The sequence below is a fragment of the Siphateles boraxobius genome, unplaced genomic scaffold (assembly GCF_051911475.1).
Source record: "Siphateles boraxobius isolate OS27281-9 unplaced genomic scaffold, OSU_SipBor_1 167, whole genome shotgun sequence".
Classification (NCBI taxonomy): domain Eukaryota; kingdom Metazoa; phylum Chordata; class Actinopteri; order Cypriniformes; family Leuciscidae; genus Siphateles; species Siphateles boraxobius.
This window is the reverse complement of record NW_027508774.1, coordinates 30259-56895: the sequence shown is the minus strand read 5'-3', so window position 1 is coordinate 56895 and position 26637 is coordinate 30259. Positions and strand designations below refer to the sequence as shown.

The following is a 26637-nucleotide window of genomic DNA, read 5'->3' as shown; positions in this document are numbered from 1 at the left end:
CACTGCTCACACACACACGTTATACAGCTCTCGTGTTCACTGCTCACACACACAATTTATACAGCTCTCGTGTTCACTGCTCACACACACACGTTATACAGCTCTCGTGTTCACTGCTCACACACACACGTTATACAGCTCTCGTGTTCACTGCTCAGACACACACGTTATACAGCTCTCGTGTTCACTGCTCACACACACACGTTATGCAGCTCTCGTGTTCACTGCTCACACACACACGTTATGCAGCTCTCGTGTTCACTGCTCACACACGTTATACAGCTCTCGTGTTCACTGCTCACACACACACACACGTTATACAGCTCTCGTGTTCACTGCTCACACACACACGTTATACAGCTCTCGTGTTCACTGCTCACACACACACGTTATACAGCTCTCGTGTTCACTGCTCACACACACACGTTATACAGCTCTCGTGTTCACTGCTCACACACACACGTTATACAGCTCTCGTGTTCACTGCTCACACACACACGTTATACAGCTCTCGTGTTCACTGCTCACACACACACGTTATACAGCTCTCGTGTTCACTGCTCACACACACAATTTATACAGCTCTCGTGTTCACTGCTCACACACACACGTTATACAGCTCTCGTGTTCACTGCTCACACACACACACGTTATACAGCTCTCGTGTTCACTGCTCACACACACACACGTTATACAGCTCTCGTGTTCACTGCTCACACACACACGTTATGCAGCTCTTGTGTTCACTGCTCACACACACACGTTATGCAGCTCTCGTGTTCACTGCTCACACACACACGTTATACAGCTCTGGTGTTCACTGCTCACACACACACGTTATACAGCTCTCGTGTTCACTGCTCAGACACACACGTTATACAGCTCTCGTGTTCACTGCTCACACACACACGTTATGCAGCTCTCGTGTTCACTGCTCACACACACACGTTATGCAGCTCTCGTGTTCACTGCTCACACACGTTATACAGCTCTCGTGTTCACTGCTCACACACACACACACGTTATACAGCTCTCGTGTTCACTGCTCACACACACACGTTATACAGCTCTCGTGTTCACTGCTCACACACACACGTTATACAGCTCTCGTGTTCACTGCTCACACACACACGTTATACAGCTCTCGTGTTCACTGCTCACACACACACGTTATACAGCTCTCGTGTTCACTGCTCACACACACACGTTATACAGCTCTCGTGTTCACTGCTCACACACACACGTTATACAGCTCTCGTGTTCACTGCTCACACACACAATTTATACAGCTCTCGTGTTCACTGCTCACACACACACACACACGTTATACAGCTCTCGTGTTCACTGCTCACACACACACGTTATACAGCTCTCGTGTTCACTGCTCACACACACACGTTATACAGCTCTCGTGTTCACTGCTTACACACACACGTTATAAAGCTCTCGTGTTCACTGCTCACACACACACACGTTATACAGCTCTCGTGTTCACTGCTCACACACACACACATTATACAGCTCTCTTGTTCACTGCTCACACACACACGTTATACAGCTCTCGTGTTCACTGCTCACACACACACGTTATACAGCTCTCGTGTTCACTGCTTACACACACACGTTATACAGCTCTCGTGTTCACTGCTCACACACACACACGTTATACAGCTCTCGTGTTCACTGCTCACACACACACACACATTATACAGCTCTCGTGTTCACTGCTCACACACACACGTTATACAGCTCTCGTGTTCACTGCTCACACACACACGTTATACAGCTCTCGTGTTCACTGCTTACACACACACGTTATACAGCTCTCGTGTTCACTGCTCACACACACACACGTTATACAGCTCTCGTGTTCACTGCTCACACACACACACGTTATACAGCTCTCTTGTTCACTGCTCACACACACACGTTATACAGCTCTCGTGTTCACTGCTCACACACGTTATTTAGCTCTCGTGTTCACTGCTCACACACGTTATACAGCTCTCGTTCACTGCTCACACACACACACATTATACAGCTCTCGTGCTCACTGCTCACACACACACGTTATACAGCTCTCGTGTTCACTGCTCACACACGTTATACAGCTCTCGTGTTCACTGCTCACACACGTTATACAGCTCTCGTTCACTGCTCACACACACACACATTATACAGCTCTCGTGTTCACTGCTCACACACACACGTTATACAGCTCTCGTGTTCACTGCTCACACACACACGTTATACAGCTCTCGTGTTCACTGCTCACACACACACACGTTATACAGCTCTCGTTTTCACTGCTCACAAACACACACGTTATACAGCTCTCGTGTTGACTGCTCACACACACACACGTTATACAGCTCTCGTGTTCACTGCTCACACACACACGTTATACAGCTCTCGTGTTCACTGCTCACACACACACGTTATACAGCTCTCGTGTTCACTGCTCACACACACACGTTATACAGCTCTGGTGTTCACTGCTCACACACACACACGTTATGCAGCCTTCGTGTTCACTGCTCACACACACACGTTATGCAGCTCTCGTGTTAACTGCTCACACACACACACGTTATACAGCTCTCGTGTTCACTGCTCACACACACACGTTATACAGCTCTCGTGTTCACTGCTCACACACACACGTTATACAGCTCTCGTGTTCACTGCTCACACACACACACGTTATACAGCTCTCGTGTTCACTGCTCACACACACACGTTATACAGCTCTCGTGTTCACTGCTCACACACACACACGTTATACAGCTCTCGTGTTCACTGCTCACACACACACGTTATACAGCTCTCGTGTTCACTGCTCACACACACACGTTATACAGCTCTCGTGTTCACTGCTCACACACACACACGTTATACAGCTCTCGTGTTCACTGCTCACACACACACGTTATACAGCTCTCGTGTTCACTGCTTACACACACACGTTATACAGCTCTCGTGTTCACTGCTCACACACACACACGTTATACAGCTCTCGTGTTCACTGCTCACACACACACGTTATACAGCTCTCGTGTTCACTGCTTACACACACACGTTATACAGCTCTCGTGTTAACTGCTCACACACACACACGTTATACAGCTCTCGTGTTCACTGCTCACACACACACGTTATACAGCTCTCGTGTTCACTGCTCACACACACACGTTATACAGCTCTCGAGTTCACTGCTCACACACACACACGTTATACAGCTCTCGTGTTCACTGCTCACACACACACGTTATACAGCTCTCGTGTTCACTGCTCACACACACACGTTATACAGCTCTCGTGTTCACTGCTTACACACACACACGTTATACAGCTCTCGGGTTCACTGCTCACACACACACACGTTATACAGCTCTCGTGTTCACTGCTCACACACACACACGTTATACAGCTCTCGTGTTCACTGCTCACACACACACACGTTATACAGCTCTCGTGTTCACTGCTCACACACACGTTATACAGCTCTCGTGTTCACTGCTCACACACACGTTATACAGCTCTCGTGTTCACTGCTCACACACACACACGTTATACAGCTCTCGGGTTCACTGCTCACACACACACACGTTATACAGCTCTCGTGTTCACTGCTCACACACACGTTATACAGCTCTCGGGTTCACTGCTCACACACACACACGTTATACAGCTCTCGTGTTCACTGCTCACACACACACGTTATACAGCTCTCGTGTTCACTGCTCACATACACACGTTATACAGCTCTCGTGTTCACTGCTCACACACACACGTTATACAGCTCTCGTGTTCACTGCTAACACACACACGTTATACAGCTCTCGTGTTCACTGCTCACACACACACACGTTATACAGCTCTCGGGTTCACTGCTCACACACACACACGTTATACAGCTCTCGTGTTCACTGCTCACACACACGTTATACAGCTCTCGGGTTCACTGCTCACACACACACACGTTATACAGCTCTCGTGTTCACTGCTCACACACACACGTTATACAGCTCTCGTGTTCACTGCTCACACACACACACGTTATACAGCTCTCGGGTTCACTGCTCACACACACACACGTTATACAGCTCTCGTGTTCACTGCTCACACACACACGTTATACAGCTCTCGTGTTCACTGCTCAAACACACACACGTTATACAGCTCTCGTGTTCACTGCTCACACACACACACGTTATACAGCTCTCGTGTTCACTGCTCACACACACACACGTTATACAGCTCTCGTGTTCACTGCTCACACACACACACGTTATACAGCTCTCGTGTTCACTGCTCACACACACACGTTATACAGCTCTCGTGTTCACTGCTCACACACACACGTTATACAGCTCTCGTGTTCACTGCTCACACACACACACGTTATACAGCTCTCGTGTTCACTGCTCACACACACACGTTATACAGCTCTCGTGTTCACTGCTCACACACACACGTTATACAGCTCTCGTGTTCACTGCTCACACACACACACGTTATACAGCTCTCGGGTTCACTGCTCACACACACACACGTTATACAGCTCTCGTGTTCACTGCTCACACACACACGTTATACAGCTCTCGTGTTCACTGCTCAAACACACACACGTTATACAGCTCTCGTGTTCACTGCTCACACACACACACGTTATACAGCTCTCGTGTTCACTGCTCACACACACACACGTTATACAGCTCTCGTGTTCACTGCTCACACACACACACGTTATACAGCTCTCGTGTTCACTGCTCACACACACACGTTATACAGCTCTCGTGTTCACTGCTCACACACACACGTTATACAGCTCTCGTGTTCACTGCTCACACACACACACGTTATACAGCTCTCGTGTTCACTGCTCACACACACACGTTATACAGCTCTCGTGTTCACTGCTCACACACACACGTTATGCAGCTCTCGTGTTCACTGCTCACACACACACGTTATACAGCTCTCGTGTTCACTGCTCACACACACACACGTTATACAGCTCTCGTGTTCACTGCTCACACACACGTTATACAGCTCTCGTGTTCACTGCTCACACACACACACGTTATACAGCTCGCGGGTTCACTGCTCACACACACACACGTTATACAGCTCTCGTGTTTGCTCACACACACACACGTTATAAAGCTCTCGTTTTCACTGCTCACACACACACGTTATACAGCTCTCGTGTTCACTGCTCACACACACACACGTTATACAGCTCTCTTGTTCACTGCTCACACACACACACGTTATACAGCTCTCGTTTTCACTGCTCACACACACACACGTTATACAGCTCTCGTGTTCACTGCTCACACACACACACGTTATACAGCTCTCGTTTTCACTGCTCACACACACACACGTTATACAGCTCTCGTGTTCACTGCTCACACACACACGTTATACAGCTCTCGTGTTCACTGCTCACACACACACACGTTATACAGCTCTCGTGTTCACTGCTCACACACACACACACGTTATACAGCTCTCGTGTTCACTGCTCACACACACACACGTTATACAGCTCTCGTGTTCACTGCTCACACACACACACACGTTATACAGCTCTCGTATTCACTGCTCACACACACACGTTATACAGCTCTCGTGTTCACTGCTCACACACACACACGTTATACAGCTCTCGTGTTCACTGCTCACACACACACGTTATACAGCTCTCGTTTTCACTGCTCACACACACACGTTATACAGCTCTCGTGTTCACTGCTCACACACACACACACACACGTTATACAGCTCTCTTGTTCACTGCTCACACACACACACGTTATACAGCTCTCGTTTTCACTGCTCACACACACACACGTTATACAGCTCTCGTGTTCACTGCTCACACACACACACGTTATACAGCTCTCGTTTTCACTGCTCACACACACACACGTTATACAGCTCTCGTGTTCACTGCTCACACACACACGTTATACAGCTCTTGTGTTCACTGCTCACACACACACGTTATACAGCTCTTGTGTTCACTGCTCACACACACACACGTTATACAGCTCTCTTGTTCACTGCTCACACACACATGTTATACAGCTCTCGTGTTCACTGCTCACACACACACACACGTTATAGAGCTCTCTTGTTCACTGCTCACACACACACACGTTATACAGCTCTCGTGTTCACTGCTCACACACACACATGTTATACAGCTCTCGTGTTCACTGCTCACACACACACACACGTTATACAGCTCTCGTGTTCACTGCTCACACACACACACGTTATACAGCTCTCTTGTTCACTGCTCACACACACACACGTTATACGGGTCTGGTTCCTGAACACCAGAGCTGATGTGGGATCGTAACTCAAAGCTTCTCAGTTTTGCATGAGTATTTTTAAGTTTTACTTGCTTTCAAAAGTTGAGAATATTTAAATTTTGTCAATTCAAATACATTGGACAAATCGATTTTTTTCCAGGAAAATCAATGTAATATATTTTTGTTCAATAATATTTTAGATTATTATTTTGAATTTTGAGGGGATTTTATGATACTCAGCAATATTTTAACAATTTGTATGTACTATTTGTTCCATTTAAATTAATATTATTATTTTTTTTTTTATTAAATGCAATATTTCAGAATAAAATAGAGGGGAGGCCTTTTCATTATTTAAGTGAGCATAGTGCTTTCTGAAGGCATTACAAAATTAATATTTGTGTAATATCATGATGTAATCACCCGTACAGCTGCTTATATAAATATATAGAGAGGCTTTTGGATTCCCTAGCTGTTTTTTTAGACATCATTTCTTACTTTTTTTAGGTTTTGCATTTAGATATATTTTAATATATTCTAAAAGACTACTTTAGGATTAGATTTTTTTTGTTAAGTATCAGGTTTTGCATTATGATTACAATCAGACATTACAATTTAGTTTGAAAGGGAACACACAGAGAACTTTTTTGTTGTTTGGTTTTTGATTGATAATTAAAAAATCTGGCAAAATAAGGAATGGATAGCAATAATTCAAATCACTTTATACAAACATTTTGAAATTAGTTTAATTGTCTATGCATTCTGCATTGGGTTGAATTGTTGATTTTATTTCACACATTTGCAAGATCCTGCTCTGTTACAATTACTCTAGTTCAAATGTTTGTGTGTGTGTGTGTGGGTGTGTGGGTGTGTGTGTGTGTGTGTGTGTGTGTGTGTGTGTGTGTGTGTGTGTGTGTGTGTGTGTGTGTGTGTGTGTGTGTGTGTGTGTGTGTTTATTTTGGAGAATAATAAATGCATTGATTACATTGATATATTAGTCATTAACGGAGTGCATGTGATCCGCTGCGTATCAAAGCTTCTGGTTCGCAGACGCGTGTGTGTTTTACAGTATAGACAGTAAATCAGTGTGTGAAAGCAGGACAGATGGAGATCTTTAATGAACGCCAGCTCTGTGTTTGCATGTGTGTGAATATGTTGAGCATACGATCAGATGCCAGAGATCATCACACCAGCTGTGTGTGTGTGTGTGTGTTTGAGGAGCTTCTGCTGGAGATTCAGGCTCGAGTGAACAAACGTGTGTGTGTGTGTGTATGTGTGTGTTTGAGGAGCTTCTGCTGGAGATTCAGGTGCGTGTGAGCAAACCTTTAATGTGTGTGTGTGTGTGTTTGTGTGTGTGTGTTTGAGGAGCTTCTGCTAGATATTCAGGCGCACATGAACAAACCTTTAGTGTGTGTTTGTGTGTTTGTGTGTGTATGTGTGTGTGTTTGAGGAGCTTCTGCTTGATATTCAGGTGCGCGTGAGCAAACCTTTAATGTGTGTGTGTGTGTTTTTGAGGAGCTTCTGCTGCAGATTCAGACTTCTGTGTTAGACACGTGAAATGTGTGTTTTTAACGTGTGTCTGTATGTGTGTGTGTGTTTTTGAGGAGCTTCTGCTGGAGATTCAGCCTTGCGTGAACAAACGTTTAACGTGTATGTGTGTGTGTGTGTTTTTGAGGAGCTTCTGCTGGAGATTCAGACTGCTGTGTTAGACACATGAAATGTGTGTTTTTAACGTGTGTGTGTGTGTGTGTGTGTGTGTTTAGGGTGGTGGAGTATTCGCTGGACCTGCAGAACATCAACCTGACGGCCATCCGGACAGTGAGAGTCCTGCGACCGCTCAAAGCCATCAACAGAGTCCCCAGTGAGTCCCGATTCTGCAGTCGTGATGTGTGGACACACACACGAGTGTGTGTGATTTCTCAGAGTCGGATCCTAAAGAGGAGCTTCTTCACAAGAGCCTGTAATCAGAGGATGAACCAGATCTAACCGTCCCGAGGATCCGGACCAGCTTGAACACTGAGCTGCAGAGATCACGTTAACATCATCAGGATTAGATATTCCATAGATAGTTACAAAATACTGTCGCCCAACTCTAACACAAAACTTACTGCATTTAAAACTGCAAAAAAATGATTTTCTTACTCAGTATTTTTGTCTTGTTTCCAGTCCAAACATCTAAATATTCTTAAATAAAGAAGCATTTACTAGAGGAATAAAATGCCATTAGGTATTATGTCTTGTTTTCTGGGGGAAAAAATCTAAATGAAAGAGTTTTTGTTAAAACAAGCTAAATTATCTGCCAATGGCATAAGAAAAATAATCTTGTTTCCTTTTGAACTAACTTTATTTTTCTTATCCTGTTTGCAGATTATTTTACTTGTTTTAAGCAAAAACTCACTTAATTTAGATTTTTCCCCCCAGAAAACAAGACATAATATCTCTTGACATTTTACTACTTTATTAAATCCATCTTTATTTAAGATTTTTTTTGATGTTTGGACTGGAAACAAGACACAAATACTGAGTAAGAAAATCTTTTTTTGCAGTGAATAATAGAAAAACGTTAATATAACATTTGTTCATAGAGTTCTCTGATCTTTAATAACGTTCTCAAAACATTAGCACAAAAAATTTATTTATACATCGTTTAAACATGCAATTGCAGGGTATTTATATTCAGTACATAAATATCATGTAAATGCATTTGCAGTATACTTGTATTTTAAATACATTTAAGTATATTTACTTTTCACTAGGGTGAGGAAGAACATGATTTTTGCATTGTAATCAGTATTTGTTTTTATTTTCCAGCAGAAAATGCATAGCAAAATGACTGAAATTAACGAGAAAACTGAAAATAAATAAAAAATAATTCAAAATAATAGCATCTAAAACGTCTCGGGTTATGACTATAACCCTTGTTCCCTGAGAAGGGAACGAGACACTGCGTCATTGAAAACGACTCTTTGGGGACGCTCCCTTAGCGTGCGCCTCTGAAGTATGAATGAAACTAATCCAATCCTGATTGGCGTTGCGTCATGACGTAACATGTGACGGCACATAAAACTGACACCGGCACACACACACATTAGCCTCGCGATGAAGCAAGCTGCTCCTAGGCATAGAGGGGCTTGGCAAGACGACGCAGTGTCTCGTTCCCTTCTCAGGGAACAAGGGTTATAGTCATAACCCGAGAAGTTCCCTTTCAAGGGAACTCGCACTGCGTCGTTGAAAAGGACTCTCTAGGGAACGAATGCCCACTAGGCCACGCACCGAAAAAGGCCTGCCCTAGAGTGAAACTGATCTCAGGCACTCAGCTAGGACGAGAGCACACGTGCGCCAGGCGTACTAGGGAGGTGCAGACTATAAACCTGATAAAAGTGTGCGGGGTAGCCCAACCGGCTGCCTCACAGATCTCCTGGAGGGGCACTCCCGAGAGGAGGGCCCTAGAGGATGCCATGCCTCTAGTAGAATGAGCCCTTACGGCCAAAGGTGAAGGCAAATTGCGCACCTTGTAGGCCTACTTATGGTTTGTATAGCCGGGAGCCCCAAATAGGTGACCCAAAAACACTACATTAGGTCCGACCTCCTCCAAGAAGAGGACCTCTCAAGGTAAATACTCGGAACTCTGACTGGCAGAGCAAGGAACCTCTCCTTTTCTGCAGACACATGAGGCGGAGACCAGTTGGTGCCTCCCCAAAGGCCCAACATTTAGTGGTGCATGGAACGCCGCAATGGCAGCCACGTACACCCTACGTGTGGACGGGGAGAGATTTGCAGAGAAACGATCTTGAAGAAACTCCAGAACTGAATCCATTGGGCAGTTAACTGGGCATAACTCATGTTCTCTACACCAAGTGGAAAAACATTCCACTTGAGGCCATATAATCTCCTAGTAGACGGAGTCCTAGAGATTTCGACCACCCCAGATGATAGACCAGCATCTAGGTACTGACCCCCCTCAGAGGCCAGACCCACAATTTCCACACCTCCGGACGAGGATGGAATATAGTGCCCTCCGCCTTAGACAACAGATCCCTCCTCAGATCCCTTCTATCAGAAGAAGACTGATGCCCTCCTGACGGACCCTGTCCAGGACTCCCGGGAGCAGAGCGATCGGGGAAAAGCGTACAGGCGAAGCCTCGGCCAGGCCTGTACCATGGCATCCAACCCCAGCGGGGCTGGATAAGTGAGGGAGAACTAAAGTTGACAGTGGGACGTCCCTCGAGACACAAACAGATCCACTTCCATTGGTCCATAAAATGATCTGATGCGGCAATCTGGATAGAGGGCGCGATCTGAGTCCCCCTTGTCAGTTCAGATAAGCTACTACTGATGTATTGTCCGAACGTATCAAAAGACGTGGTAACCTTTGATGTCTGGGAGGAAGCTCCTCAGAGCCCTGAACACACCCAACATCTCTAGGCAATTTATATACCCAGAATGATGATGGTCCTGCCACTGACCCCTGGCAAAGCGGCCGTCCGAGACCGCGCCCCAGCCAGTGAGGGAAGCGTTTGTCGAAACAGTTTTCCGGGGACATGACGCCCCTAACACTGGCCCTTGGGACAAGAACCAAGGTTTCTACCATATTAATAGGGAATGAAGGCATCTGCGCGTAACCTTTATTATATGGAACGGATTCCCCTTTGGGGAAAAAACCCCTTGGCTTTGAGCCACCACTGAAGGGGCCTCATGTGGAGCAGGCCCAAAGGAATTACGTTGGATGCCGCTGTCATGAGGCCCAGCAGTCTTTGAAATTGCTTTACAGTGATGGCCTGGCCTAGCTTTATTCCGGACACCATGGCCAGGATAGATTCGATACGCGCGGGAGACATACGTGCCTGCATCGTAACCGAATTCCATACCACGCCCAGAAGAGTAGTCTTCTGAGCTGGGTCCAAAACATTTTTCTTAGTCAAGTCATCCTCATTTATATAGCGCTTTTAACAATGTAGATTGTTTCAAAGCAGCTTTACAGAGAGAAACATATAATTTAAGGTAACAGAGATTGGTTCGGTTTTATAGTGGTTCTTGAAAAATGTTTTTTCCAGCTAAAGTTAGTTTTGATTGATTCACTTCCGTCTAAATGATCATTTGTTATTAAATTAGGCGCCGCTAAGACGACACCGTTCTCTCTAAACAGACTTTAAACGTGAACCTGTGATAGACGCTGATGGTGTTCACATGCGCATTAATAAGTGATGCTATAGTTATGTGCGTTTGAATATATGTGCGCAGGTTTGTAATTCCTTACAAACCATGCCTAAACAAACTACTTGTCTTGTCTATAAATTTTGATGCAGAATTTTATTTTATCTTATCACTTTGGGTAGGTACGTGAACCGAAAAATTCCACAACGCTTTATCTGTAGAGTGGTATAGGGATCCTCCATAGGGAGAGGCTAGTTGGCATTTCAGCACTGCATTGTCATCAGGTCCAGGCGAAAGTTCTTCGTCAGATCTGGAAACGGCCTGGATCCGGCAGGCTGCGGGAAAACCGTCCCGGGTTACGTATGTAACCCTAGTTCCCCGAAGGGACGGACGCTGCGTGTAATCGCAGTGGGAACGCCCCCCAGCGTAACGCGTCTGAAGCGTGAATGAAATCAGTCAAAGGAGAAAATGGAGCGTCACAGCAAGTGACGTCATTGACCTGGAAGCTATAAATATCCCCTGAATACACAAGCCGCCAGCTTCTAATGTTACTGAAGCAAGCGACCCAAGGGGATGCCGGGAGTATGGCAGGACACGCAGCGTCCGTCCCTTCGGGGAACTAGGGTTACATACGTAACCCGGGACGTTCCCCTTCAGGGACTACCGCTGCGTGTAATCGCAGTGGGAACGCAATACCCACATCCCCATACGAACAGGTCCCCGTAGTGTGTGACTAGGAGACACAAGCCGAAGAGAGAACCTGAGCCCCAGGAGTGGAGCTAAAATCGAGAGAATAAAACCTGACGAAAGTGTGCGGTGAGGACCAGCCTGCCGCATCACAAACGTCCTGAAGAGAAGCCCCTGAAAGAAGAGCTGTAGAGGCAGCCATACTCCTGGCAGAATGGGCCCTGACAGCCAAAGGTGAAGTTTGACCGGCCGAAACGTAAGCGAGTGAGATGGCCTCGACCACCCACTTGCTCATCCTTTGCTTAGATGCAGGACACCCCTTCTTAGGTGACCCAAAACAGACGAACAACTGTTCCGATTTCCTCCACAGGGCAGCTCTGTGGACATAAGCATCTAAAGCCCTAACGGGACACAGCAAATTCAATTTCTCCTGGTCTGACGTCAAAAAAGGCGGAGGACAGAAGGCCTGCAGTACTATAGGTCTAACGGAAGTGGTTGGCACCTTAGGAACATACCCTGGTCTAGGACAGAGAAAAGCCTTAACCGAACCAGGAGCAAATTCCAGGCACGAGGGAGCCACCGAGAGTGCTTGAATATCTCCGATTCTTTTTAGAGACGAGATAGCAAGAAGAAGGATAGTCTTAAGTGTAAGGAACTTTTCCGAAACTTCCTCTATGGGCTCGAAGGGAGCTAGGGAGAGACCCTCTAAGACAATGGCCAGATCCCAAGATGGTACCCTCATGCGAACTGCAGGCCTCAACCTCAGGGCGCCACGAAGGAAGCGAGATACAAGTGGGTGTCTCCCGAGAGAACCTCCGCTTGAAGGAGCGTGGTAAGCAGCTAAGGCCGCCACGTACACCTTCAGTGTGGAGTGGGATAACCCTGTGGAGAGACGGTCATGCAGGAAATCCAGCACTGTACCAACTGGGCAGTTAACTGGGTCCTGCTGGCGCTCTCTGCACCAAGAGGTGAAAAGTTTCCACCTCGCGGCATGTAACTTCCTCGTGGCGGGAGCTCTGGATTGGAGGATGGTCTCAACGACCTCAGTCGAGAGACCAGAGTCTACGAGCTGGGCCCCCTCAGAGGCCAAGCCCACAGCCTCCATAGTTCTGGGCGGGGGTGAAGGATCGACCCACTCGCCTGAGAGAGTAGATCTCTCCTGATCGGTATCTCTAGGGGAGAGCCGTCGAGGAGAGACACTAGGTCCGCAAACCATACTCGGGCCGGCCAGAACGGGGCTATTAACAGAAGACTGAGCCCGTCCCGGCGAACCCTCTCCAGAACTCCCGGGAGCAGAGCGATCGGGGGAAAAGCGTACAAGCGTGACCTCGGCCATGGATGTACCATCGCGTCCAACCCCAGGGGGGCTGGTTGGCTGAGAGAGAACCACAGTGGACAGTGAGATGTCTCTCGGGAAGCAAATAGGTCTACCTCGGCAAGACCGAAATGCTCCCATAGGAGCTCCACCACCTCGGGGTGAAGACTCCATTCCCCGGGCCTCGGCCCCTGCCTCGACAGGATGTTTGCCCCCTGATTTAAATACCCCGGGAGATAAATAGCTCTCAGAGAAAGAATTTTCCCCTGGGACCATAGAAGGATCTGACGTGCCAGTTTGTACAGCGGGCGAGAACGCAGACCCCCCTGATGGTTGATATAAGAGACCACCGACGTGTTGTCTGTTCGGACAAGGACATGGTGGCCCCTTAGATCTGGGAGGAAGTGTTTCAGAGCCTGAAATACTGCCAACATCTCTAGACAATTTATGTGCCATAGATGGTGATGGTCCTTCCACAGACCCCGAGCTGGGCGACCACTCATGATCGCTCCCCAACCCGTGAGAGAGGCATCTGTCGTTAGCAAAACGTGACAACAAGGAGCTCCCAACACAGGTCCTTGGGACAGAAAGCAAGGATCTTTCCACATAACCAGGGCGCGATGACACCGTCGCGAACTCATGATCATGCGAAAAGGATTCTCCCCTCGGGGAGAAACCCTTGGTTCTGAGCCATCACTGTAATGGTCTCATGTGCAGGAGGCCACAGGGTATCACGTTGGACGCAGCCGCCATGAGACCTAACAGTCTCTGGAACTGTTTTACGGTGGAGGAGTGGCCTAGCTTGACCTGATATACCGCGGCGAGAATCGAAGCAACACGAGCAGGTGACAATCGTGCCTGCATCGTCGTCGAATCCCATACTACACCGAGAAAGGTGGTTCTCTGTAATGGAGAAAGAACACTCTTCTTGGCTTTGAGCCTCAACCCCAATCTTTTGATGTGAGCAAGAACAGCATCTCGATGCCGAACCGCTTGCTGTTCCGACTGAGCTAGAATTAACCAATCGTCTATATAGTTCAGAATACGGATGCCCTGCAGCCTGAGCGGAGCTATAGCTGCATCCATCCTTCGTGAACGTGCGGGGTGACAGTGCTAGGCCAAACGGAAGAACCAGATATTGGTACGCTTCGCCCCCGAAAGCGAACCTCAGGAACTTCCTGTGTTGAGGGAGGATTGAAACATGGAAGTAGGCGTCCTTTAGATCTATCGTGACAAACCAGTCCTCGAATCTGATTTGTGATACGATCTGCTTGAGAGTGAGCATTTTGAATTTGAGCTTCCCAACAGTGCGATTTAAGAGACGCAGATCTAGAATGGGACGCAGCCCTCCATCTTTTTTCGGAACGATGGAGTACCGGCTGTAATATCCTAACTCCCTTCTGGGTGGACGAATCTGTTCTATAGCCTCTTTCTGCAGCAGAGTTTTTACCTCCTGCTCTAATACCAGAGCCTGCTCGGGGCCCACCACAGTAGGCAGAACCCCTCTGAACCGAGGTGGACGCGTTCTGAAGGGAACCAGCCTCTCGAGGCTGGCCTCTGGATGAACATCCTGAGTGACAGACGCAGCGCCCTGTAACATACTGGCAGGAAACAGCTGGTCTGAGCACTTCACAACCCTCCTCAGAGGGGGCGAGCGTCCCTCGCGAAAACGCTCGCCGAGTCTCTCTACGCCCTGTATAGGCAGGGTTAGTAGAACAGACCCCTGAGGGCATCGAGAAAGACAGGGCACCGTGTTTTTGTGCGGTGAACTCAAGTCTTTCCCGATGGGGACCACCCTCAGAGTCCTGACATTCAGCCCGTCAGGATTTTTTCGACGCGGCCTTCCTAGCGACAATGACTGTCCTCAGATCAGTCCTGCCCCGGGAAGGCCGCGCCGGAGAGCGCCCCGCCTCGTCCCTCCAATCTCTCTGCGGGGGGGCACGAGACGCGACACTCCGTTTCTGCTGTGCTCTTTTGGAGGTCGAACTCGACGGCTGGGACTGCCCACGTTCAGCAGACCCAGTGACACGCACTTTAAGAGGGATGTATTTATAAAAAGCAGCTGCCTGTTTTTTCTCTTCCTGGAACCTCTCCGTGACAGAAAGAAGAGCGTCACCGAAGAGGCCCGCAGGCGAAACGGGAGCATTTAAAAGGAGAGATTTGTCTTTTTCTTTCATGGAGGTCTGACTCAACCATAAGTGCCTTTCTGTGGCCACCATGGCTGCCATAGACCGACCGATAGATTTTGCGGTCTCTCTGGTAGCACGAAGAGTGAGATCGGCAGTCTGCCTGAGTTCGCTAATCATATCAGCGGAAATTTCCCCCCCCTCACACGCATCTTTTAGCAGGTCGGCCTGATAAGCCTGCATAATAGCCATCGTATGTAGACAAGCAGCCGCCTGCCCAGCCGCCGAGTAAGCCTTGCCCACCAGCACAGAGGTATTTTTTAGTGGTCTCGATGGAAGAGCCGGTGCTTTAAGTGAAGACGACGAAGCCGGCGAGAGATAGCTCGCGAGCGTCTCCTCTGCCTTCGGCATCGTCACATAACCAGCAGATTTAGCAACAGAAATGTTACCATAAGCATTAGACTGATTTGTGTAAATCCTGCTAGAAACCGGTCTAACCCAGGTCTTTGAAACCTCAGCATGAAGGTCTGGGAAGAACAGTAGGCACCGGCGAGAAGGTTGAGGTGATGCAGACAGAAATCTATCGTCTAGTTTACTTTTATTTCCAGACTGCTGTCTATCAGCTGGCCAATCGATACTAAGCTTTTCAACAGCCCGAGATAACACATCCATCAAACCTTCATCATTTGCAGTATAATGTGGCAAACTAGTTTCCTCAGATGCAAAGCTTTCGACATCCAGCTCCTCAGAACTGGACAATCTTAAATCAACATCATCATGTGCCTCCGCCCGGGCAGAAGTAACCGCCGCAGCGCGTGCTTCCAGAGCCGGGTGAGAGGCACTGGATCCCGCCGGAGAAAGCTGAGATAGGGCGGGGCCCGTCTCAACGTCGCCGGTGAGATCCATCTGCGAGCCCCAAGACAAACGCCGACGCTCTGCCTCAACAGAAGCGGGACCCGAGCCTCGGGGTGCTCGCAGCATACCGCTCTCCTCGAAGAGCGATCGCCGCGAGCGCAGAGTTCTCAGAGGAAAACACTCGCAATGCTCACAATCGACTCCCTCGAGAGCCGACTGGGCATGGTGAACTCCCAAACAAGCCACACATAGCTGGTGTGAATCCCCACCCGTGATGTATCATGTACAGGGGGAAACACACTTCTTATACTGCTCGCTCATATTCTTTGGTTTTTATATATATATATATATATATATATATATAGAGTGATAAACTCCTGACAGAACAGACAAACACAATCGAGATTTCAGTTCACACACACAGAGCGCTGCTGAAGTGACAGAAGCTAGCGGCTTGTGTATTCAGGGGATATTTATAGCTTCCTGGTCAATGACGTCACTTGCTGTGACGCTCCATTTTCTCCTTTGACTGATTTCATTCATGCTTCAGACGCGTTACGCTGGGGGGCGTTCCCACTGCGATTACACGCAGCGGTAGTCCCTGAAGGGGAACTCGGGACAAACAAAGACACTAAAATTAGCGTAGATGCCATTCTCACGGGCTTGCGAGAGAAAAACAAATAAATAACTGAGCGCACGGGTGGCGCGTTAACAGGCCAGCGAGTTACTAGCGTGTTGTGCTAACAATAACGGAAGCTAGCGATGTCAGGTTAATCTGAGATGTTGTCTGAGCTGTATTTAGTAGTATAAACAACTAGAAATGGTAGTAAATGATGGTTCAAAACAGAAAGAAATACAAAGCTAATACGGGGCTTAGACAGAGCTTACAGCCTCGAAGCAAACAAAACACAGCAGGCAGCTAGGCAGTGTAAGGAACTCAGCTTTTTGGAAATATTAATAATCAATAATATCTTGTTATTATTAATTATAAATATTTGGGTCAGTTAATTGGATTAACTTGATGTGGCTGAATTAATATTACAATCAATTAATCAGTTCTTCCAACGAACTCTTTTGATTATTAATTTATTCTAAGAAAAGGGTATCTTCCATGGCCACCGAAGAATAATTATTTCTTCGCCTGTACTTGTACTTTGAGCCAGTAGCAAAAACCGTGATCGTAAAGTGACTTGTATTGCAAGCAAAACAGAACCAAATACATATTATGTACAAGTTTTATTAACTAAATATAGATATTTATATGAATATAAATAAACTAAACAACATACACACATGAATACATAAATAGGTTAGTGATAGGATGAAATTGGAAACCGGAAGAGGGTCTATGAGAAGAACCATCAGAATTTCATTTTCACATTTCATTGAATTGAATACTTGCATTTGTAATGGGAACAATTCTTGAAGTTGTTGAAAATTGAAGTCGTTGATGGTTCCGGCAGTGTCAAGTGGAAGTTGGTTGAGCGTTCTCTTTCTCCAGGACCGCATGGCTGGTTTGGGCAAGGCCTGGGACTCTGTTGAGGCCACGCCGAGCACCCAGGAGAAGTGAGGAAGTCGGAAGGATGGGTGATTGGAGTCGTTGTTGGTTGGAGTCTTTGTTCCAAAACTCTTGAGATTGTCCTTGGTTCTTTGTGAGAGAGTCATCTCTCTCCTGCCTGAGCCCATATCTGGTTGGAATCGAGGCCTGCCCTGGGGCCCCCGTGGAGGGGGAAGGGGGTTCCCCAGTAACACCAGAACAGTGTTCCGGCTGGATGAAAGAACTAAGAGAGGCAGGTCACATGTGGACTGTCTCTAATAAGGCCTGGAGAAGATCCTCCCCTAAGGGTTGAACTCGACCAATCAGAAAGGGGACATGTCTGAGAGGGAAAGTGGCTCTTAGTTGATTTACGGATCTTTGTCCCATAATATGATTATACCTTCATTAATGCTAAAATAGCTATAACACATCCACACTGCATTCTAGAAGAAGGTGATGTACATCAAAGTGTGAGTCATTAAATGAGGATTATTTAGGTAGGAGGCATTATACAGGTGAGGTTACATTGATCGTTAGTTGGTTGTATACCAGGATACATACCATAATATATACCTAATAGTACACGAGACAGTAAACCATTTACACTGTTTCTTTCACAGTTTTATGCATGTTCATTTATAGATCAGTTAGTCTATGATTAATGCAGCAAAGTCTGTTTTAAAGAGGGTTTCTGTTTCATAGTCTCTCTCTTGAGTATGTGGCCACATTCCTCGGAGGTCGTAAAATCTCCTTATCATGCCCTGTAACATGACACTGTTTCTTTCACTTGTGTTTGTTCATTTGGGCTGTGTGAGGAGTTTCATAAACCTTTGTATATAATGAATAAATAGTATGTGTCTGATTGGTCCATACCCTACAGCAGACAGGAGCAATCGATCAGGATTAGTGTTGAGTCTCAACCCCCCGGTTCTGAATGTGGCCAAGGACGACATCTCGATGCCGAACTGCCATTTCTCGAGACTGGGCCAATATGAGCCAGTCGTCGATGTAATTCAGTATACGGATGCCCTGAAGCCTCAGTGGAGCCAGAGCCACATCCATATACTTAGAAAACGTGTGGGGAGAGAGTGCTAGGACGATCGGAAGACCCCGATATTGGTACGCCCCCGAAAGCGAACCTCAGGAACCTCCTGTGACATGGAAGGATGGAGATAAGCGTCTTTTAGATCTATCGTGACAAACCAGTCCTCGGATCTGATTTGGTTTGCTATAATGGGAATAGTAAGCATTTTGAACCTGGATCTCCTCAAAGAACGATTCAAAAGCCTTAGATCTAGAATCGGCCTCAGTCCGCCATCCTCGCCATAATATAGAGCTTTCACAGACAAAACAACACCAAATAAGACAGACAGTTTCACAGAGAGCGCTTGCTGAAGAGCGAAAGCTAATGTGTGTGTGTGCCGGCGTCACTTTTATGTGCCGTCACATGTTACGTCATGACGCAACAACAACACCAATCCAATCCATGACGCAACACTCCAATAATCCAGGATTGGATTAGTTTCATTCATACTACAGAGGCGCATACTAAGGCAGCGTCCCCAAAGAGTTGTTTTCAACGACGCAGTGCGAGTTCCCTCGAAAGGGAACAGCACCTGTGATGTGCGAGGGTTTCTGTGCCGTCAGCTCGACACAGCTTCTCTAACTCTCGAGACTTGCTCGTTATTTAGATGCTCTTAACTCCACCAGATCACCGCCAGAAACAGCTTAACAGATCCTCACATCTGTGCCTGACAGAAAGATCTTCTGCTCTTGCTCCGGGTGTAACTCGTGGAATCAAGTTTAGGTGTTTGAGCTTTGTGATTAAAATAAGGTTTTGGGAAAGATCCTGAGTAGAGATGTGAATTCTCGAGAGTGTAGACTCTGATCCAGCGCTGATGTGTTTGACTTGAGAAGTCGAGTGTTTGTTTTTCAGCAATTCATGATGTTTAGAATATCTTAATATCTTCATGCCTTATAGTTGCGTTTATCAGATTAGAGCTGTGCAATAATATAACCAAAAAGACAAGTGAGTGCAGGACACTATAGTTCATTTATGTAATTGAGGAGAGCAAAATAAAATAAACTTTGACATATTATACCCAAATATTCTTCATGCAGTGACTACCAGTAATATTTATAAAAATTTGGGACCAATAATTATTCCGAAACTTTGAGCTGATCATGTTTTGCTGAATTGTTTTTTCTTTAATTGCTAATTCACCTTTTTACACCACAGACTGAACAACATGAAGCATTGCTTAGTAATTGGTTGAGCTAAACTGGTATTATCTAATTGTGTAGTTAAATTCAACAGCTGACAGATATTCAACATAATTCATGTGTGAGAGTCTAACAGAAGGACGGACAAAACCAGTCAAATAACAACTGATTTAATAACTCTGAGTTCTGCTCATATTTATTACCATTTTCTGGTAACCCATTTTCATGAGTATGGTAATTGATACCATTACCATATTAACTATAGCGAATAAACTGTGATAATGTGAGAAATGTTGAAGGAGTCTGAATAAATTACATTCATTACATTTTGTGACGATATAAACAATATGCTTTACGTAAGTGTACTATATGTCAGGAATCAATCAGATTCATTCCCATCCACCACTCAAAGATCACTGTCCCCGGAATACTAACCACTCACACCTGTGCACCATCAATTACCTCATCACCCAGCTCTACAAAACACCCATGCACACTTCAGTCTTTGTCGAGGCTCCAACAGGAATAGACCATAACCCTCTGTCTCCTGAAGTCTCCACGTCAACCTGAAAACCACCATGTAACATATACTCACCTTTGAAATACTCACCTTTGTATCCTTGTCCCGCTGTTCCCAGAAGTCCTGCCTGGTCCCAAGTTCCCCGAGTCCTGGAGATTCGTCTGAGTGTCCCACGTTCCCGCCGAGATCTCCGTGTCCGCTACTGTATCTGAAATAGAAAAGGAGACGTATCAATGAACAGTGTCTGCTCACGCCACGCTAACTAAAAGAGGATCTGCTCACCTGGAATCCGCTCTGCACGTAGTGATCGTCACCGCACCTTCACCTGAACCTTGCCAATTCACCTTGTCACTTGAATCATTGTAAATAAACTCACGTTTGAATTCACTTACCTCCGCCTCTGTGCCTGTATCCTGACAGAAGGCTTGACCTACAAAGGAAAAGAAACAGCGCGATGGAGTCTACCCGCCATGGTGATAATCCTGTACAACCTACAACCGCTGTTGTGAATTCCAGTCAGCCGACGCTCAGTACTTCCGCAAGCCCCACTTCTTCTATGGTTTGCTTCGCGAACCCAGCATCACGTCCAGCGCCATTCTCCGGTCGGGCGGAGGATTGCAACGGGTTCCTGCTTCAGTGTTCGCTCGCTTTGGAACAGCAGACCCAGTTGTACCCCACAGAAAGATCGAAGATTGCTTTTATAATCCAACAGTTATCCGGGGCTGCTTTAAGATGGGCTGAAACATTGTGGTTACAGGAATCCACTGTTACCTCGTCGGTACAGGAATTCGTAGACCATTTTAAAGAAGTTTTCGGGCGACCAGTTGATGATTCCTCCACCAGCGACAAACTACTGCAACTGCATCAGGGCAGAAAATCGGTGTCTTAGTATTCATTGGAGTTTCGCACTCTAGCCTCCGCAAGTGGGTGGAACGAGAAGGCGCTCATCTCTGTCTACCGACGTGGTTTGAATCCTGCTCTCCGTCTTCAAATGGCAATATATGATGACAGCCTGGGTGTGGAAAAGTTTATCCAGCAAGCTCTCCGCGTGCACCAACGATCTCAGGGCTGCTATCTCGAAACTCAACGACCCACTAGTACCTCTCAGTACCCCGCGGAAGGTCCATCCGAAGCAGGTGGAGAAAGGATGCAAGTGGATACTCACCGACTGTCTCCAGCGGAATGTGCCCGACGTCGAGAGCTAAGATTATGTCTGTATTGCGGAATGGGAGGACATTTTCGTCAGTCATGTCCAACTCGACCCCCCAGACTGCTTGTGAGTTCTGTCTTTACGACCGATTCGGTGTCAGCCCCATGTCGAGGCTGCCAAATTACCACCTCACCGAGCCTGGGATTGTGCCATCGATCTCGTTCCAGGAGAGCCCATCCCTAAGGGACGAATCTACTCCCTGTCAATCCCCAAACAAAGAGCCATGCAACAGTACATTGAAGAAGCCTTGAAACAGGGTTATATCCGCTCCTCCACATCACCTGCTGCTGCCAGTTTTTTCTTTGTCCCTAAGAAGGATGGCGGACTACGTCCGTGTATCGACTATAGAACCCTGAATCGGATAACCGTGAAGTTCAGCTATCCACTCCCGCTGGTTCCTTCCTCTCTGGAACAACTTCGAGAGGCTAAGGTATTCACCAAACTGGATTTGAGAAGCGCATATCACTTCATCCGAATTCGAGAAGGCGACGAATGGAAGACCGCGTTCATCACCCCAGCAGGCCATTACGAATATTTGGTTATGCCATATGGTCTGGTAAACGCTCCTTCCATCTTCCAAAGCTTCATGGATGAAGTCTTCCGAGTTTACCTGAATCGGTTCGTAATAATCTACATTGACGACATTCTAATCTATTCCAAGGATCCAGTGGAACATCAACGACATGTCTCCCTAGTACTCCAACGGCTACGTGAATTCTCCCTGTTCCTTAAGGCAGAGAAATGTTCCTTCCACCAAACCTCAGTCGAGTTCCTCGGTTTTCAACTCAGTGAAAAAGGAGTAGAGATGGACGATCGCAAGACCAAGGCGATAGCTTCCTGGCCAACCCCACAGACTGTTAAAGAATTGCAAAGGTTCCTTGGATATGCCAATTTTTACCGGAGGTTCATTCACCAGTACAGCCTGTTAACTGCCCCTCTAACATCTCTCCTCAAAGGAAAGCCCAAGACACTGCTCTGGACCGGTGAGGCCGATCACGCATTCCAGTCTCTAAAGACAGCGTTCACCACAGCTCCTCTACTCCGACATCCTAATCCTGAGGAAATGTTCATTGTTGAAGTTGATGCCTCCACTACTGGGGTAGGAGCTGTGTTATCCCAGTACTCCAACTCGTCCCCCAAACCTATGCCATGTGCGTTCTTCTCTCACAAGTTATCGCCTGCTGAGGTAAACTATGATATCGGCAATCGGGAACTCCTGGCGGTAAAGCTTGCTCTTGAAGAATGGCGACACTGGTTAGAGGGCGCCAAACACCCATTCCTGGTTCTCACTGACCACAAGAATCTCCAGTACTTAAAGGAAGCAAAGCGACTCAATCCACGCCAGGCCAGATGGGCACTCTTCTTTACTCGATTCCATTTCCAGATCTCCTATCGCCCTGGTTCAAAGAACGTCCGAGTGGATGCTCTGTCTCGTCTCCATGCCCCCGAAACTCACCACGAAGAACCCGAGAATATCTTGCCAGAAAGGATGTTTGTCAATCCCATTCAGTGGGATTTAAACGAGCAACTGATGGAGTTGTCCCGACACCAGCCCAGTCCTCCAGAGTGCCCAACCGGAAAGATTTACGTACCCGATGAATTTCGCATGTCACTAATCTCCTCAGCACACTCATTCGTTGGGACTGGTCACCCTGGAATAACCAAGACCTGCTCCACCCTCCAGACCCGCTACTGGTGGCCCAACATGCTCTGCGATGTCAAGACCTTCATCCAAGGATGCATCCTGTGCGCTATGAATAAAAATCCCCGTCACTTACCCGCTGGAAAGCTCATGCCCCTAACTGTTCCACAAAGACCCTGGTCACACATTGGGGTTGATTTTGTGACTGACCTTCCACCCTCAGAGGAAAACACCTGTATCCTGGTGGCCATTGATCGCTTTTCTAAAGCGTGCAAATTGATTCCCCTGAAGAACTTACCCACAGCATTTGTAACCGCAGAACTGTTAATGGAACATGTCTTCCGGAATTTCGGCCTTCCAGAGGACATTGTGTCAGACAGGGGGCCACAATTCATCTCAAAGGTGTGGCAAGCCTTCTTTGCATTAATGAACGTAACCGTAAGTCTAACTTCAGGGTATCACCCACAGGCGAATGGGCAGGCGGAACGTAAAATCCAGGATGTCAGCCGTTTCCTCCGTACCTTCTGCCATGCCAACCAGCATCTCTGGAGCTGCTATCTCGTATGGGCAGAGTATGCTCAAAATTCCCTTCGACAAACCTCCACCAACTTAACCCCGTTCCAATGCATTCTGGGTTACCAACCCCCACTGTTCCCGTGGTCCGGGGAGTCCTCAGAAGTCCCTGCAGTCAACGCCTGGTTCCGGAACAGTGAGAGGGTATGGAACCAAGCTCACCATCACCTCCAACAAGCCATAAACCGCCACAGTCACTTCGCAGACGCTCATCGTCGCAACGCCCCCGAATACCCACCTGGCCAACTGGTTTGGCTTTCGACCAAGGATATCCGGCTGAGACTACCTTGTCGCAAACTGAGTCCAAGATACATAGGTCCATTTCCCATAACGAGGCAAATTAATCCAGTTACCTACCAGCTCCGTCTGCCAAACCAGTATCGCATCCACCCCTCATTCCATGTCTCCCTTCTGAAGCCCCATCACTCACCTGTTCCAGTTCCCTCTACTGATCTGGCGCAAGATGAGAATCCTCCGGTACTCCCCATTGAAGCAGAATCCATCTTCGCTGTAAGAAGGATCCTGGACTCCCGACGTCGGGGTGGTCAACTCGAGTACCTGGTTGAGTGGGAGAATTATGGACCAGACGAGAGGTGTTGGGTACCTCGTAAGGACGTCCTCGATCCCATGCTACTCACTGACTTCCATGAACAACATCCTGAAAAACCTGCTCCTCGACCTCAAGGTAGACCCCCGCGAAGTCGGGGTCCTGGGTCCGCTGGCGCGGATGCTGGAGGAGGGGGTAGTGTCAGGAATCAATCAGATTCATTCCCATCCACCACTCAAAGATCAATCTCCCCGGAATACTAACCACTCACACCTGTGCACCATCAATTACCTCATCACCCAGCTCTACAAAACACCCATGCACACTTCAGTCTTTGTCAAGCCTCCAACAGGAATAGACCATGACCCTCTGTCTCCTGAAGTTCCACGTCAACCTGAAAAACCACCACGTAACGTATACTCACCTTTGAAATACTCACCTTTGTATCCTTGTCCCGCTGTTCCCAGAAGTCCTGCCTGGTCCCAAGTTCCCCGAGTCCTGGAGATTCGTCTGAGTGTCCCACGTTCCCGCCGAAATCTCCGTGTCCGCTACTGTATCTGAAATAGAAAAGGAGACAAGCTAACTAAAGGAGGATCTGCTCACCTGGAATCCGCTCTGCACGTAGTGATCGTCACCGCACCTTCACCTTCACCTTGCCAATTCACCTTGTCACTTGAATCATTGTAAATAAACTCACATTTGAATTCACTTACCTCCGCCTCTGTGCCTGTATCCTGACACTATATGTATCTGGCTAACTATTAATTTGTTATCTGGTGACATGTATAATTATGAAACCGGTGTGGTTTTGAATGTCAGATTGTTAGAATTTCTTGCTTATGGTGGTGTGTGTGTGTGTGTGTGTGTGTGTGTGTGTGTGTGTGTGTGTGTGTGTGTGTGTGTGTGTGTGTGTGTGTGTGTCAGGCATGAGGATACTGGTGAATCTGCTGTTGGACACACTGCCGATGTTGGGGAACGTTCTTCTTCTCTGCTTTTTCGTCTTCTTCATCTTCGGCATCATCGGTGTTCAGTTGTGGGCGGGGCTTCTGCGCAACCGCTGCTACCCGGAGGAGAACTTCACGCTGTGAGTCTGAACACCACTCACATACTTACACACAACACCACTGACATACTTACACACAACATCACTGACATACTAACACACAACACCACTGACATACTAACACACTAACACACAACACCACTGACATACTAACACACAACACCACTGACATACTAACACACACTATTACTAAAGTGTTATGCTTTTTCAAATATGACCTTTCATGTAGTGCAGTGGTCTCAAACTCAATTCCTGGAGGGCCAGAGCTATGCACAGTTTTGCTCCAACCCTAATCAAACACACCTGATCCAGCTAATCAAGGTCTTCAGGATTGCTAGAAACTTCCTTGCAGGTGTGAGTTTGAGCTGGTTGGAGCTAAACTGTGCAGAGCTGTGGCCCTCCAGGAATTGAGTTTGAGACCACTGATGTAGTGTGTAATAAAGCTGATTGTGAATGTAAAAGCTCTGCAAATTTTCAAAGATCAAAGTGCAGATGGAGTTATTGAGGAAGCAAGAAGTGATTCTGAACTGAAACGAGTCGTCAGTAATTCAGTCTCACTGCTGAACCTGCATATGTTTGTAACTCATTTGCATAATGCCAGCCTGTGGTCTTGATTGGCTGAGCAGCGTCTCTTAGCTCCGCCCTCAAACACTGTAGTGTATCTGAGACTGGAAGAGTTTGGCTCGTGTTGTTCGTGTCGAGAAGACGCTGTTTTCTGCTGACGAAGCAAATCCACTTTATGAGATTGATACGGTAAAACCCACGCCATCGTTACTGTCGTATCACTGTGAGATTCAGATATGATAATGAGCGTTCGCTTTCTGACAATCACAGCAGAGCAGCTCTCAGAGAGGCG

General features: G+C 47.1%; 1 protein-coding gene across 2 annotated transcripts in view; it reads left to right on the top strand.

The window, feature by feature from the left end:
• The window catches only part of LOC143740101 (voltage-dependent T-type calcium channel subunit alpha-1I-like), a 62278-nt gene that overhangs the window by 8226 nt on the left and 27415 nt on the right, over window positions 1-26637 (top strand). For both annotated transcript variants that reach the window (XM_077232179.1, XM_077232177.1), the window contains exons 3-4: window positions 8093-8190; window positions 25643-25802. In XM_077232179.1, coding sequence (XP_077088294.1) covers window positions 8093-8190; window positions 25643-25802 — 258 coding nt within the window. The remainder of the gene's footprint in view (window positions 1-8092; window positions 8191-25642; window positions 25803-26637) is intronic.